The following is a 17,486-nucleotide window of genomic DNA, read 5'->3' on the forward strand; positions in this document are numbered from 1 at the left end:
AATCCTTAAAATACTGTATAGAATAAACAGTGATTTTTTTCTCTGTCTTAGTAAACTATAGCTAAACCTTAAAATTATACTGTAGGCCTATAGGATAAACAGTGATATAATTTGTTGTCATCCAATTTTGTATTCGTTAAAATTGATCAATCGTAGTTGTTTAGTCAAAGAACGCTGATGCCTTCTAATTTAAAAAAAAAAGAACATGATGCCCTTCACCCGCAACTTGTGCCTGGCGTCTGATGTGGCTCGCATTTAACCCCACCACCTTGACGCTATTATCTAGCTTTGTGTAGGCTTTATATTGTTAGTTGTACCAACGGCACCACGCGAATCACTAGCAATGAATAGACTTACTGTATGTTATTCGCCAGAAGCTCATCAATGACGTTGTTGTAGTACTGTATGCCTGGTTCGTTGACCGTGTTCAGGGTACCATCAGACATCACGCGAGGCCAGGAGATGGAGAAACGGTAATGGGTCACCTGTCAATAGACAAACGGTAATGGGTCACCTGTCAATGGACAAACGGTAATGGGTCACCTGTCAATAGACAAACGGTAGTGTCACCTGTCAATAGACAAACGGTAATGTGTCACCTGTCAATAGACAAACGGTAATGTGTCACCTGTCAATAGACAAACGGTAGTGTCACCTGTCAATAGACAAACGGTAATGTGTCACCTGTCAATAGACAAACGGTAATGGGTCACCTGTCAATGGACAAACGGTAATGTGTCACCTGTCAATAGACAAACGGTAATGGGTCACCTGTCAATAGACAAACGGTAATGGGTGACCTGTCAATAGACAAACGGTAATGTGTCACCAGTCAATAGACAAACGGTAATGGGTCACCTGTCAATAGACAAACGGTAATGTGTCACCTGTCAATAGACAAACGGTAATGTGTCACCTGTCAATAGACAAACGGTAATGGTGCACCTGTCAATAGACAAACGGTAATGGTGCACCTGTCAATAGACAAACGGTAATGTGTCACCTGTCAATGGACAAACGGTAATTGGTCACCTGTCAATAGACAAACGGTAATGTGTCACCTGTCAATAGACAAACGGTAATGTGTCACCTGACAATAGACAAACGGTAATATGTCACCTGTCAATAGACAAACGGTAATGGGTCACCTGTCAATAGACAAACGGTAATGTGTCACCTGTCAATAGACATAGAGTAATGGGTCACCTGTCAATAGACAAACGGTAATGGTTCACCTGTCAATAGACAAGCGGTAATGTGTCACCTGTCAATAGACAAATGGTAATGGGTCACCTGTCGATGGACAAACGGTAATAGGTCACCTGTCAATGGACAAATGGCAATGGGTCACCTGTCGATGGACAAACGGTAATGGGTCAGCTGTCAATGGACAAATGGTAATGGGTCAGCTGTCTATGGTCAAACGATTAACCTAACCACAGAAAGTAAACAATCGTATCCGTTTCCGTTTTTACAAACTTTTCCTTAACTTAAAACCTTATTGTGTAATTTGTTTCAAATTTATTACACTAGAGCAGAGATCGGCAACCTGTGGCTCGCGAGCCGCATGAGGCTCTTTTTATGTCAAGATGCGGCTCTCGAGTTCCATGCGCAAATATTATTATTAATATTACTTTATTTAAAAAATCATTAAAAATATTATTGTGCTATTCTTTTTTCTACGAGATTTTATTCTATTTTTAAAAGTTTAAGTATTTAAAATGGTTTAAAAATCATGTCTATATCCCGAATTGCCATCTCCTGTTGTTTCATATAAGAATATTCGAGAAAGTTTAGCAGAGATCACTCCCGGTTCATTTTTTAATATTTTAGAACAGATACTTTTTTTTACTTTCTCGTATATACGAAGTATAGAGAAAGTCTTGTAATCGTGCAAAAAAAATCGAGATTTTTACAAATCTCGACGGAGATTTTTACAAATCTCGACGGAGATTTTTACAAATCTCGACGTTTTACACCTCACTGATACGGAAAAACATAATTTTGCAATCTTGTCCGTATGTCTGTGTGTGTGTGTGTGTGTGTCTGTCTGTCTGTCTGTCTGTCTGTCTGTCTGTCTGTCTGTCTGTCTGTCTGTCTGTCTGTCTGTCTGTCTGTCTGTCTGTCTGTCTGTCTGTCTGTGTGTAAACACGATAACTTGAGTACCGTTACAGCTAGGTTGATGAAATTTCATATATAAGTATTTTATCAAAATCGTAGATCCATATCAACTTTTGTGCGATTTCCGATAACCGGAAGTGGTACTTTTTCTACTTTGAATTTTTCAAAAGCCTTTAACTTGAGTACTATTTAGGATAGATAAACGAAATTTCACATGTAAGTAAAAGATCTAAATCTCTACCTTCTGTCAAATTTTGAGTAATTTCCGTTGACCGGGAATACCAACTTATTTTTGGTTTATTATTGTCCCTTTTAATGGGGAGTCAAAATATTTTTAAAAGTTTTTTTTAACCTATGCTGTAATTATAAATACTCTCGCTTTTATTGAACAACATTGAAATGATGTTAACGGTTTTTGTTATTTTTGAATACAAAAAAATTTTAAATAGCAATTTAATAAAAACGAACTTTTTCCACATAAATTTACAATAAAAGTAATACTAATATTAAAATATCTAATAAAATAGTTATCATCATATTTTACTAAGTTATTTATGCATATCTTCATTTCTGTTTAGCCTTTAGTAAATCATTTATAGGTTGTCTCCCTTAAATCAAATTTTATTTCTAGTTTAAAGAACGGGAGATACTTCGTTGTCATTACCCAAGCTTACACAAATCTTCTAATACAGGGGTCGGCAACCTGTGGCTCGCGAGCTGCGTGCGGCTCTTTTGACGTGCAGATGCCTCTCCAGCTCACTGCACAAATATTAATGGTTATATAAATTCATTTGTACTGGACGGTGGGGTACGACTTTACCCTGCGTTCAGTGGGATGGAAGATAAGCTTAGTGAGAACCAAAGGACAGAAGCGAACGATGCAAGTTATTCAAACCGGAATCCAAGCCAGTTAGTCGGAGTTTGCCGTGTTGAGGCCTGCCTGGCTAATGGGAGACACCTTCTGAGCCGGTGTTATCCGTAAAGAAAATATAAAATTAAAATTAACAGCTTCTAAAGTGGATTGAGATGGTCCTAGAATTATATTATTTGACTACTAATGTTATTATTCTGGCGAAACATGTCTATGTTTTTATAAGAATAAATATAATTTCATATTTTAAGGGGGGGGGGGGACTAAAATCTCCGGAGGGGGGGGGGCGGACACTGTTAAAAGTATATATTTTCTATATAAATTCCATTTCGTTCAAGGGGGGGGGAGGGGGCGGTAGACTTTCTCTTCCGAAGAGATGCCTGGAATAAACTCTGAATACCAAATATTGAAATAAAAATGTTGTGGCTCTTTAAAAACTGGGAAATTTTGTAAATTGTAACTTTTGGCTCTTGCGCATCAAAAGGTTGCCGACCCCTGCACTAGAGAATTCTAAATGACAATGCAAGAATATCCTATTTTAAAAATCAATGAATATATTTTAAAAGTCCATGAAATATAATTACGAGATTACTACACGTCATGACGACTCAGATTACCCCGAGGTTCTTGAGAAGCTGGACATCTTCCTTGTACTTGTGGTAGCTGTCACACGCCACGTCACCTGTCTCGTTGTGGTCAATCTTCCCTGCGTGGGCCCAGGTGTCCCAGATGCTCGGGCCCTTGCCTGCAAACATCATCTGTGTACTACACTGGTCTTCGTGGCCCATGAGGGTTAACTGTACTACACTGGTGTTCGTGGCCCATGAGGGTTAACTGTACTACACTGGTCTTCGTGGCCCATGAGGGTTAACTGTACTACACTGGTCTTCGTGGCCCATGAGGGTTAACATTTGATTCAAATTTTACAACTCGTTATTACAATATCGCTTGACACCTTACTATGAGCAATACCTGCCATCAACATCATTACACTACACCATACTTCTTACTTACAGTAACCCACGTTACTTACCTCAGCTAATCCCCACCCCTTACCTCTGCTAACCACCACCCCTTACCTCTGCTAATCACCACCCCTTACCTCTGCTAATTACCACCCCTTACCTCTGCTAACCACCACCCCTTACCTCTGCTAATCCCCACCGATTACATCTGCTAATCCCCACCCCTTACCTCTGCTAATCCCCACCCTTTACCTCTGCTAATCCCCACCCCTTACCGTCAGTATTCCAGGCCCCCTCTATCTGGTAAGAAGCTGTTGCTGTTGACCATGCAAAGTCTCCAGGGAACTGGTCATAAAAGACCTGGAAATCATTCTCCATGTACACAACACCTGTCGCCAGACCACCTTGACCACTAGAGTGGGGGGGGGGGATTAAAAGAATATGTTTATTTACCCACACTAGCTTTCATATGTCCAACAAACGAAATAAAAAAAATAAAATGTATACATTTAGTTGGTTTGACCTATTCAACTCTTGACCTAATCCTTAGTTTTACTATGTTTAAACTCTCCAATATATACCTCAATGACCTATAACCTCCTTATGTCCCCCCTCCCCCAACAATGACCTATAACCTCCCCAAACCACTGACATATAACCTCCCCAAACCACTGACATATAACCTCCCCATGTCCCCCTCCCTCAAAAATGACCTATAACCTCCCCACACCCACACCCCCAACACTGACCTATAACCTCCCCCAACACTGACCTCTAACCTCCCCCAACACTGACCTATAACCTTTCTTGAAGCCGTTGTCTCTGATGAGGTTAGCGAAGAACTGTGCCGAAGCCTTGGGGGTTCGAGTCCTGTTGGGGTGGTTAAAGTCCACGTGATAGAGGCCGAACTTCTCCGTGTAGCCACTCTGCCACTCGAAGTTGTCCATCAGCGACCAGGCGGTGTAGCCTCGAATGTTGCAGCCGTCTTGGTGCAGCGCTGCAGACGACAGAACTTTCTGTTCAAGCTATTGGTAGCTACTCTAATATATCTTATACCTCAAGTAAATATGACCACAAATTTTTACGTCTATGTTTGTGAAGGAATATTTTGGTGTAGACACATTAAACGCAGTAACGTTTAGAAATAACAATGTTGTGTCTTGACATGCAAGAAACTGGAGAACTCTACTTCCTCTGTCATCTTGACCATCATGTCTAAAAGTGTAACTTTCGGGATTTTAAGACATTTTGTAAACTTTTTATTTAGTTCACCTAGTCTGTTTATTGGTTTGTGACAAATCTTGTAACTCAATTTCAACCCACTTAAAATGCAGTGATTTCGTCCAAATTTTCCTTAAATATGTTTGTTATGGATGACAATGCATTAATAATTAGTCATTAAACATTAATTTAAACTGTTCAATAACAAATAAAACAGATATCATAAGAAAGCCAATATATAAGCTTGTATATACACTGAAAATTTGAAAATGAAAATTTGTTTTCCATAGTAAAAACATTGATCCCCAAAACATGTTGGAGATTTTATTGATTTTATGAGCAACTAATGCTACACACTAAATTGCGATCCTGTGGGCATCTGTCAGTGTTGAGTTCCCGTCCCCAAACCTAACGTGTCCATCCCCCATCACCCCACCATTCCCCATCGCCCTACCCCTGCCCCCCCTGTCCTCACCATTGAGCATCTGATTGATATGTTGCCTGTAGTACGTTATCCTGTGAGCATCTCCCAGTGTCGAGTTCCTGTCCCCACCCCACCTGTCCCCACCCCACCCACACTGTCCCCACCCCACCCACCCTGTCCCCCACCCCCCACCCCCTGACCTCACCCTTTAGCATCTGGTTGATATGTTGCCTGTAATACGTTATCCTGTGAGCATCTCTCAGTGTCGAGTTCCTGTCCCCACCCCACTCACCCTGTCCCCACCCCTCACCCCCACCCCCACCCCTGACCTCACCCTTAAGCATCTGGTTGATATGCTGCCTGTAATACGTTATCCTGTGAGCATCTCTCAGTGTCGAGTTCCTGTCCCCACCCCACTCACCCTGTCCCCACCCCCCACCCCACCCCCCACCCCCTGACCTCACCCTTAAGCATCTGGTTGATATGTTGCCTGTAGTACGTTATCCTGTGAGCATTTCTCAGTGTCGAGTTTCTGTCCCCACCCCACCCACCCTGTCCCCACCCCACCCATTCTGTCCCCACCCCCTGACCTCACCCTTAAGCATCTGGTTGATATGCTGCCTGTAGTATGTTATCCTGTGAGCATCTCTCAGTGTCGAGTTCCTGTCCCCACCCCACTCACCCTGTCCCCACCCCTCACCCCCACCCCCACCCCTGACCTCACCCTTAAGCATCTGGTTGATATGCTGCCTGTAATACGTTATCCTGTGAGCATCTCTCAGTGTCGAGTTCCTGTCCCCACCCCACTCACCCTGTCCCCACCCCCCACCCCACCCCCCACCCCCTGACCTCACCCTTAAGCATCTGGTTGATATGTTGCCTGTAGTACGTTATCCTGTGAGCATTTCTCAGTGTCGAGTTTCTGTCCCCACCCCACCCACCCTGTCCCCACCCCACCCATTCTGTCCCCACCCCCTGACCTCACCCTTAAGCATCTGGTTGATATGCTGCCTGTAGTACGTTATCCTGTGAGCATCTCTCAGTGTCGAGTTCCTGTCTCCACCCCCCCCACCCTGTCCCCACCCCACCCCCACCCCCTGACCTCACCCTTAAGCATCTGGTTGATATGCTGCCTGTAGTACGTTATCCTGTGAGCATCTCTCAGTGTCGAGTTCCTGTCCCCACCCCACCCAGCTTGTCCCCACCCCACCCCCACCCCACCCCCACCCCACCCCCACCCCCTGACCTCACCTTTGAGCATCTGGTTGATATGCTGCCTGTAGTACGTTATCCTGTGAGCATCTCTCAGTGTCGAGTTCCTGTCCCCACCCCACCCACCCTGTCCCCACCCCACCCACACTGTCCCCACCCCCCCCCCACCCCCCTGTCCTCACCCTTCAGCATCTGGTTGATATGCTGCCTGTAGTAAGTTATCCTGTGAGCATCTCTCAGTGTCGAGTTCCCGTCCCCACCCCACCCACCCTGTCCCCACCCCACCCACCCTGTCCCCACCCCACCCACACTGTCCCCACCCCCCCCCCCCCCCACCCCCCTGTCCTCACCCTTCAGCATCTGGTTGATATGCTGCCTGTAGTAAGTTATCCTGTGAGCATCTCTCAGTGTCGAGTTCCTGTCCCCAACCCACCCACCTTGTCCCCACCCCCCACCCACCCTGTCCCCACCCCCCACCCACCCTGTCCCCACCCCCCCACCCCCCTGACCTCACCTTTGAGCATCTGGTTGATATGCTGCCTGTAGTACGTTATCCTGTGAGCATCTCTCAGTGTCGAGTTCCTGTCAGAGATGCCGTTCTCAGTGACGTAGACCGGGATGTTGTTGTACGTTGTTTTGATCCAGTTAAAGATCCCACGGAACCCCAACGGTACGCTGAACAGCCAAAAGGACCCTGACCTTTGAATAAAACAAAACACGGTTTGAAAATTGGTTTCTTAAACATTTGATTACAATAAAGTAGACGCTATAAATGTGTTATTCTGGACTTGTTTCAAGTATAAAATATTTTAGCTCTTAATCTTTTAATCTTTTAACACTTTTAATCGAGTGTCTAAATCGAAATTCTTACACACAAACACCGCAATGCCAAATTATAATTAATTTGGCAATAAGCGCTTAAATTATATATACGAATAAAATTAGTAAAGCCGATAAGAAACTATCGTAGTAATTTTTTGAAAGCGTCATAAAGGGGATCCAAAATTTGTCCGATAAACTTCTTAAAAGCAACCAACAAGTAAGTGTATGTCACAAAATTGACTAGAAGTATGTTATAATAAAGCTATAATGTTTAGACTTTAAAATAAAACCTACACTTAAGTAGTAAATGAGTAAAATATATTCTGTTGACATGACTACATAGCTAATATAAAAGATTTCTTTTAATTATTACCTGATGAAATTTAGAGCGTTTTATTGTGTTTTATTAAGAATGTCTTAATTACACTTGGTTAATATAGCTATTCTTGTGAAAGTTATTTCCCTTGAAAAAACTTGGGATTTCAAAATGGGAGATAATTCGTTGCTTAACTTTACATTCATTTCAAATTCATGCACCTTAGGTTGACAGCTTACACATATTTATAAATACAACTTTTAAGTTATTATTTGCTATTGTAAAAATTATATAGAGCAGAAGTTCTAAACAAAATAGTTAGGTAGATTTTTTTTTAGCATTATCAGGTTAAAAAACAAATACATAAGTAGCCGTTGTAGATTGCAATACTTAATGTTAGTAGACACACATCATGACTGAGATAGTGCAACAAATGCGTCTAAAATCGTCTTAATCGCAAATTTTAATCATCTAATTAATTGTCTTTTTCATATTTTTCACCCTCATCTAAAGGATTCATATATAGCAATTGTAGGCTGGAATCTATAACTTTTATAACCTGTTATTTTTCAAAAACAAAACATCGTTACATAATCACACGCTATAGACATTTTACAATTATAACTAAAGACAGTCAAGCTGAAAACAGGTCAGTTCCGTTCTGGAACTCACCTTGGGAAGTCTGCTTAGAGCCTAACACTAGAAGAACTGTGTTGTTTTTTTCCAGTGTTTTTTTTTCCGGGACGGGGGAGGGGGGGGCTATTTTGTAAAGTACAAAGTAGACTCGTGGACTCAGCAACTACTACAATAGCATGTGATTACGATTGCAAGCTGGAATTAGTACAAACTTTTTGCGACGAAGGAGGGAAGTAAAATTTGATTTTTATGTGTACTTATAACGTGTATGCAATTGATAATAAATTAATATGTACCTTTTGATTAATTGTTTTCTTATACATATGTTTTAGTAACTAATTTGCGTGAAAAGGGGCGTTTTAATAAGTTTTGCCTAGGGCGAAAAATAACCTGGTGCCGGCACTGCCAGGATCCATATAAATCTGCAAGCCAAAAAAATCATTAGTTCCGTGTTGATGCAGCACGTGTTTGTTCGATGTGTTATACAAAAATTGGGAGCAATAATGTTTCAACTTTAAAAACGTAACCAAAGTTTGTTAAGAATGTGTTAATTTGTTAAGAATGGGTTAATTTGTTAAGAATGGGTTAATTTGTTAAGAATGGGTTAATTTGTTAAGAGAAATTCCACGAGTTACTTTAAAAGTATTTTCTCTGTTGATAAAAAGAAATTTATGCCAGATCTTACCCTGGCCATGCCGGGTCCACTTCTCGCGAGATGTCCTGGTCGTTTTCAAAAGATGGGGGGTCAAAGGGCAGGTCAGCTGGTGTGGCGTATCGTGACGTGTAGTAGTTCAAGCCAATAAAATCTGACGTGCCTGGTGGGATGTATGGTGGGAAATGTTTTGGGAAATGTGGTGGGGAATGTGGTGGGGAATGTGGTGGGGAATGTTGTGGGGAATGTTGTGGGGAATGTGGTGGGGAATATGGTGGGAAATGTGGTGGGAAATGTGGTGGGGAATGTGGTGGGAAATGTGGTGGGGAATGTGGTGGGAAATGTGGTGGGGAATGTTGTGGGGAATGTGGAGAGAAATGTGCTGGAAATGTGCTGGAAATGTGGTGGGAAATGTGGTGGGGAAATGTGGTGGGAAATGTGGTGGGAAATGTGGTGGGGAATGTGGTGGGAAATGTAGTGGAGAATGTGGTGGGGAATGTGGTGGGAAATGTGGTGGCGAATGTGGTGGGGAATGTGGTGGGGAATGTGGAGAGAAATGTGCTGGAAATGTGGTGGGAAATGTGGTGGGAAATGTGGTGGGAAATGTGGTGGGAAATGTGGCGGGGAATGTGGTGGGGAATGTGGTGGGGAATGTGATGGGAAATGTGGTGGGGAATGTGATGGGAAATGTGGTGGGGAATGTGGTGGGGAATGTGGTGGGGAATGTGGTGGGGAATGTGGTGGGAAATGTGGTGGGGAATGTGGTGGGGAATGTGGTGGGAAATGTGGTGGGATTTATGGTGGGAAATGTGGTGGGGAATGTGGTGAGAAATGTAGTGGGGAATGTGGTGGGAAATGTGGTGGGGAATGTGGTGGGGAATGTGGTGGGGAATGTGGTGGGAAATGTGGTGGAGAATGTGGTGGGAAATGTGGTGGGGAATGTGGTGGGGAATGTGGTGGGGAATGTGGTGGGAAATGTGGTGAGAAATGTTGTGGGGAATGTGGTGAGAAATGTTGTGGGGAATGTGGTGGGAAATGTGGTGGGGAATGTGGTGGGGAATGTGGTGGGGAAAGTGGTGGGAATGTGGTGGGGAATGTGGTGGGGAATGTGGTGGGGAATGTGGTGGGGAATGTGGTGGGGAATGTGGTGGGGAAATATAAATATGTGGTAGGGTCGAAGGTGTGTTTGCATAAAGTAACTTTGGGATCAATTGTGTCATGGGGCTGTTGGAGACTTTGGTGGAGTTGGACGGAGGTTTGCCATAAGTTGACTTTTAAATCAATTGTGTAGGAAAGCCTTTAAATTATAAATTTTGAACTGAAACATGAAGTTACAAAAAGCTTTAAAAAGACAGATTTAGTCAAGGGCTGATTACCTTCATTTACGAATGATGACAAGATTTTAACGAGGTCAGAAAAACAGCTGAACTTATTTATTAAAAAAACTGAGTTTAATTTTTCCCATATTACCTTTGTTGAGTCGAATTTCTTCATCCGTGAAAGTTGGAAGTCGGGATGGTTGACTAAGTTTTTGACTTTTTTCTTTGATCTTTGTCTTCATGACCTCGGGGTAATCGCCTGGTGAGACATAAGGACAGTGGAGTTTCAGATAGAGAGAGATTAGGTGATAACTGTACGGATGCTGAATTCATAGAGTTCAGTGACAGATATATATTCGATTTACAGTATATTTGACTAACGCGGAACCTATTTTACAGGTACGGCTCAAGCTATTTTAGACCTTGTGGGGTATTTACTTGAACCCACCTGTCAAGAAAATGGGATGAGCGAACCAGCCAAAGTTGAAAAGTCTCCCCCTCTCTGAGGCCTCAATGTCCCCTGGGTCCGTGCTGTTCTTGGGCAGGTAGTTGTCAGTGTTGAGTGTGATGCCGATCTGACCTGGAGAAAGTTGCTTAGGTTACTTACTGGCTACTATGAATCGTAGCTAAAGCCCTGACTCCGTTTATAACCCTGACCTTGAGCCCCGTGACTCACATTTGCCAAATTGACCTTGAACCCCGTGACTCAACTTTACCGTGACTCACCTTTGCCACCTTGAACTTGAACCTCGTGACTCACTTTTGCCATCTTGACCTTGAACCCCATGCCTCACCTTTGCCATATTGACCTTGAACCCCGTGACTCACCTTTACCACCTTGACCTTGAACCTCGTGACTCACATTTGCCCAATTAACCTTGAACCCCGTGACTCACCTTTACCATGACTCACCTTTACCACCTGGACTTTGAGCCCTATACGTGTCGTTGTACAGCCTGTAGACGGCGACGTGAGCCTTGATCAGGTTGTGTGCGACGATGTAGACGTTGGTGCCAGGACCCCACCTGCCCGGTGCCTTCTCACCTGTACCGTAGCCGTGATTCGACACGACCCACGGTTCGTTCAGTGTGATCCAGTAATTCACCTGCATGAAATCGTTAGTAATTCACAGGTTTTATGGGCACAACTAGGGAAATGTAGAAGGTGATTTACACTCCCCAGTGCCCCGAAATAAGAATTAATCGACATTTGTTTACCTTCATTAAATAAAGTATTTTATATTTTTAGTTTTCTTTATTAATTACTTCTCAATAATGTGTGAGAAGATTTTTTTGTAAACATTAGTGTTTTAAAATGTAACAAGCAAAGCCGCTTTAGTACGCAGCCCTTTATATCTTTACTTTAATAAAACAATCATTTTCATGATAATCTATCTATATATATAATTCTCTTCTGGGAGACGCTAGAAAACAAGCTGTAAACGCGCTCCCTACCACCCCCACCCCTACATGGTCTGGTGAGCTGCGGTTCACTCTAAATGTTTACAAGCAGAGCCGGGTTTAGTGACGACTAATAGGGGCAGATAATTTAGTTTGAAACGATTTTAAGCATGGGGGGGGGGGATAACTAAGTGGATTTTACTTTAACGGAGAGGGGGGGGGGGGAATATCGTCCTTAACGAGCTACTTATATTTTTTTAAAGAAATATTTTCAGTGGCAGCGTTGGTAGTGTCGAATTCACAAATTATGAATAACTGAAAAGTAGAAAAAACAACAACTAAATAGCGGCGTATGATATGCCGCGGGTCGGTTCGTTAATGTTAATAAAACTAGGAGCGTTGAGTTTACCAAGGGACCGAACTCTTTGAAAACCAGCTCAGCATAGTCCCTGAAGTAGCCGACAATGTCCTCGTTGAGCCAGCCGCCCTTCTGTTCTAGAGCTTCAGGCAGGTCCCAGTGGTACAGTGTGATCATTGGCTCGATGCCGTTCTGCTTCAGCTCCGTGATAAGCCTGTGATTTTAAAAAAGCAATAATTAGATTATACATTAACTGCTTCGTTTTATAACATCGAATGTGATTTTAAAATTAGGTGCTTTGCATGGTAACTTGACTGTAATGGACACCAGCGAGAAAAGTCTCAAAGGTATTTGAGAGGTGCATAAATTAATTTAAAAATCTTGCACGGCGTAGTTACAATAAATATGGTTATAAAATTCTGTCTGTCTGGTTTTTTTCGGACTTTACTAAAGATTGGACGTATTTGATGTTTTTAATATTTTCGGTAACTAAATAAAAATGTAAAAAAAAAGCAAAAACAATTTGGTTTTCACGTGTAATGGCGACATAAACAATGGCAAACTGCTATTGGATAGGCCGACATAAATTTTATTGTACACATTGTAAGCTAAAAATAGAAAACTAGGTCATGGGGTTTTAAATTTGCATTGTTATTTAAAAACTTGATCTGCAAAGTTTTGTAAACAAATAGTTATCGATCACTAAGTTACTGTACAGCCAATCAATATTTGTCTTACGAAAGTGAAACATCCGGTTATAACTTAGGCTTGATGAAAATAAATAGAAATGTAGCCTTAAACTCAACAAATTATTTTCAAGTTCTCTGGATTTGCAACTTTTATAGCATTTATTCTAAAAATATAAAATTTCTAAATTAATTTTAGGCTTAGGGCCTAAGTTTTTTTTTTTTTTTTTTTACGGTCTAAATCTAAAAAGCAGAGCACGTTTTTATTCCATGTCAACAACACTATGGAAGGAATCTCATCAACTCGCTTGTCTCCATTGTCTTACCTGTGTCCTGTTAACTGTACCTGTCTTACCTGTGCCATGTTAACTGTACCTGTCTTACCTGTGCCCTGTTAACTGTACCTGTCTTACCTGTGCCCTGTTAACTGTACCTGTCTTACCTGTGGCATGTTAACTGTACCTGTCTTACCTGTCCTAGATGGACTGTACCTGTCTTACCTGCGATAGTAGTCCAGCCCTGCCCTGTTGATTGTGCGGTTAGTACCATCTGGCATGACACGAGACCAGCCAATAGAAAAACGGTAGTGAGTGAACTGTTGGGGGAGTCATAGAAGGCCAAACATGATTGGTTGAAACATTAACAATATACTTCATGTGCTTTAGTACAAACATGAATGGTCTTCATTGGTGCGGATCTAAAGCTAAAAGCGTAACGATATATCGGCAACGCGAAAAGATTAGGTCAAATTAGACTGGTCAAGCCAGACCTTTGATCCTTTGTTTACATTAAAGTATTGAAATCAAATATGATATGTACTTTTATTGGCAATTTAATTTTTGTTTACATTTGAAAATACAAATGGCTACCTATAAAAGGACCTACCCCCATCTGTTTGAGCATCTGAACATCTTCCTTGTACTTGTGGTAGCTGTCACAGGCCACACGTCCTGTCTGTTTGTCCTCTACACGTCCAGGCTCGCTGGTGAACACGTCCCAGATACTCTGGCCTTTACCTGGGTTTATCAAAGACGACAGATTTTATCAAACGTCCCAAATACTCGGACCTTTACCTGGGTTTATCAAAGACGTCAGATTTTATCAAACGTCCCAGATACTCGGACCTTTACCTGGGTTTATCAAAGACGTCAGATTTTATCAAACGTCACAGATACTCGGACCTTTACCTGGGTTTATCAAAGACGTCAGATTTTATCAAACGTCCCGGATACTCGGACCTTTACCTGGGTTTATCATACTCAGACGTCAGATGATTTTATCAAACGTCCCAGATACTTGGACCTTTACCTGGGTTTATCAAACTCAGACGTCAGATTTTATCAAACGTCCCAGATACTCGGTCCTTTACCTGGGTTTATCAAAGACGTCAGATTTTATCAAACGTCCTAGATACTTTGACCTTTACCTGGTTTTATCAAAGACGTCAGATTTTATCAAACGTCCCAGATACTCGGACCTTTACCTGGGTTTTGTTAAAATCTTTCTGACATAAAAAAGACCCACTTATCGACGTGATCGACCGTCATCAAATCAACACTTCATCCATATCATAAGTCCCAAACTGATGTGATATCCTATACCAAGCCCCTATTATAACTGATGTGATATCCTATACCAAGCCCCCAATAACTGATGTGATATCCTATACCAAGCCCTAATTATAACTGATGTGATATCCTATACCAAGCCCCTATTATAACTGATGTGATATCCTATACCAAGCCCCCAATAACTGATGTGATATCCTATACCAAGCCCCTATTATAACTGATGTAATATTCTATACCGAGCCCCTACAACTGATGCGATATTCTATACCAAGCCCCCTATAACTGATGTGTTATCCTATACCAAGCCCCCTATAACTGATGCGATATCCTATACCAAGCCCCCTATAACTGATGTAATATTCTATACCAAGCCCCTACAACTGATGTGATATTCTATAACAAGCCCCCTATAACTGATGTGATATTCTATACCAAGCCCCGTATAACTGATGTGATACAGATAAAGCCTCTCACCATCCACATCCCAAGCCCCCTATAACTGATGCGATATTCTATACCAAGCCCCTATAACTGATGTGATACAGCATCTTACTATCCACATCACAAGCCACCTATAACTGATGTGATATACTATACCAAGGCCCTACAACTGATGCGATATTCTTTATCAAGCCCCCTATAACTGATGTGATATTCTATACAAAGTCCCCTATAACTGATGTGATACAGATAAAGCCTCTCACCATTCACATCCCAAGCCCCCTATAACTGATGTGATATTCTATACCAAGCCCCCTACAACTGATGTGATATCCTATACCAAGCCCCTATAACTGATGTGATATCCTATACCAAGCCCCCTATAACTGATGTGATATTCTATACCAAGCCCCCTACAACTGATGTGATATTCTATACCAAGCCCCCTATAACTGATATGATATTCTATACCAAGCCCCCTATAACTGATGTGATATCCTATACCAAGCCCCTATAACTGATGTGATAAAGCCTCTCACCATCCACATCCCAAGCCCCCTCCACCTGGTAGGCTGCCGTTGCCGCAGCCCAGACGAAGCCCTCTGGGAAAGTCTCAAACAGGAAGTCCTTGTCCCCGTCCTGGAGGTCTTTGTTCACGTCCAGACCGTTGTAATCGTTAGCCTGGACCGTTGCCATGACGACCGTGAGAAGTAAGAACACAGCAGCCATGACTGAGTTTTCTGGTAATTTGCGAACAAAAACGTAGAATTAGCAAAATTTATACAAATATTTTAGCAGCAGGATTTGAGTTAAACAGCACTATAGGATAGAATCAATCATTTAGAGGAAAACAAATAATCTTGTGTTCAGTACAGATAATTTACACGTTTTATTATTTAAAAATTCAGATTTCAGAAATAAACAAAAGAAAATGAAAACACCACCTGTCTTATCCAGTGTATTCCGTAGCGTTGGCTGTCTACAGAATGGTGTCTTATCTCCTCGGCTCTGATAGCTGGAAGATCAAACTAACAACACTGCGTACTTCGTCCTGCATTCAAAAAATAAATACAATGACAGTTGTCAGATAAAAGATAATTCATTTCAAATATTGATATCTTATTGTCGTGGTTTAAGCAGTGGCGTAGCGAGGTCGGGTGTCACCCGGTGCGGCACTTAATGGTGTCACCCCCCCCCCCCCCAGAGGCATAGAGACCCTTCCCAGGGACAAACTTTCAAATTTTCGATTTGCACCCCCCCCCCCTCAAACTTTCGATTTGCACCCCCCCCTCGAGTTTTCGATTTGCACCCCCCCCCCTCAAACTTTCAATTTGCACCCCCCCTCGAGTTTTTCTCTATATATTTTGCTATTTTTTGCCTTGGTGTCACCCCCCTAAATGGTGTCACCCGGTGCGGTCCGCACCCCCCGCCCCCCCCTCGCTACGCCCCTGGGTTTAAGTATGAGAGACCTAAGCTTTTTTAATATAGGTTAAAAATATAATTCAATGCAAATATTGATATCTTATTGTCGTGGTTTAAGTATGAGAGACCTAAGCTTTTTTAATATAGGTTAAAAATATAATTCAATGCAAATATTGATATCTTATTGTCGTGGTTTAAGTATGAGAGACCTAAGCTTTTTTAATATAGGTTAAAAATATAATTCAATGCAAATATTGATATCTTATTGTCGTGGTTTAAGTATGAGAGACCTAAGCTTTTTTAATATAGGTTAAAAATATAATTCAATGCAAATATTGATATCTTATTGTCGTGGTTTAAGTATGAGAGACCTAAACTTTTTTAATATAGGTTAAAAATATAATTCAATGCAAATATTGATATCTTATTGTCGTGGTTTAAGTATGAGAGACCTAAGCTTTTTTAATATAGGTTAAAAATATAATTCAATGCAAATATTGATATCTTATTGTCGTGGTTTAAGTATGAGAGACCTAAGCTTTTTTAATATAGGTTAAAAATATAATTCAATGCAAATATTGATATCTTATTGTCGTGGTTTAAGTATGAGAGACCTAAGCTATTTTAATATAGGTTAAAAATATAATTCAATGCAAATATCGATATCTTATTGTCGTGGTTTAAGTATGAGAGACCTAAGCTTTTTTAATATAGGTTAAAAATATAATTCAATGCAAATATTGATATCTTATTGTCGTGGTTTAAGTATGAGAGACCTAAGCTTTTTTAATATAGGTTAAAAATATAATTCAATGCAAATATTGATATCTTATTGTCGTGGTTTAAGTATGAGAGACCTAAGCTTTTTTAATATAGGTTAAAAATATAATTCAATGCAAATATTGATATCTTATTGTCGTGGTTTAAGTATGAGAGACCTAAGCTTTTTTAATATAGGTTAAAAATATAATTCAATGCGAATATTGATATTGTATTGTCATGGTTTAAGTACGAGAGACCTCAGAATTTTTTAAAAGCTATGTGTGACT

At 41.3% G+C, this 17,486-nt stretch overlaps 1 protein-coding gene across 1 annotated transcript in view; it reads right to left on the reverse strand.

Moving 5' to 3' along the window:
* The window catches only part of LOC131944999 (uncharacterized), a 70,084-nt gene that overhangs the window by 18,692 nt on the left and 33,906 nt on the right, over positions 1-17,486 (reverse strand). Inside the window, exons 39-52 of the mRNA XM_059305929.1 lie at positions 15,960-16,037; positions 15,555-15,755; positions 13,889-14,019; positions 13,504-13,598; positions 12,369-12,531; positions 11,472-11,664; positions 11,008-11,139; positions 10,711-10,818; positions 9,274-9,403; positions 7,329-7,513; positions 4,753-4,954; positions 4,233-4,369; positions 3,610-3,737; positions 358-485 (exon numbers count right to left, since the gene is read on the reverse strand). Of these exons, the coding sequence (XP_059161912.1) occupies positions 358-485; positions 3,610-3,737; positions 4,233-4,369; positions 4,753-4,954; positions 7,329-7,513; positions 9,274-9,403; positions 10,711-10,818; positions 11,008-11,139; positions 11,472-11,664; positions 12,369-12,531; positions 13,504-13,598; positions 13,889-14,019; positions 15,555-15,755; positions 15,960-16,037 (2,011 nt within the window). The remainder of the gene's footprint in view (positions 1-357; positions 486-3,609; positions 3,738-4,232; positions 4,370-4,752; positions 4,955-7,328; positions 7,514-9,273; positions 9,404-10,710; positions 10,819-11,007; positions 11,140-11,471; positions 11,665-12,368; positions 12,532-13,503; positions 13,599-13,888; positions 14,020-15,554; positions 15,756-15,959; positions 16,038-17,486) is intronic.

Source organism: Physella acuta, unplaced genomic scaffold, assembly GCF_028476545.2.
Source record: "Physella acuta isolate Inbredline_101_S28 unplaced genomic scaffold, ASM2847654v3 ptg000518l, whole genome shotgun sequence".
NCBI classification, from domain to species: domain Eukaryota; kingdom Metazoa; phylum Mollusca; class Gastropoda; family Physidae; genus Physella; species Physella acuta.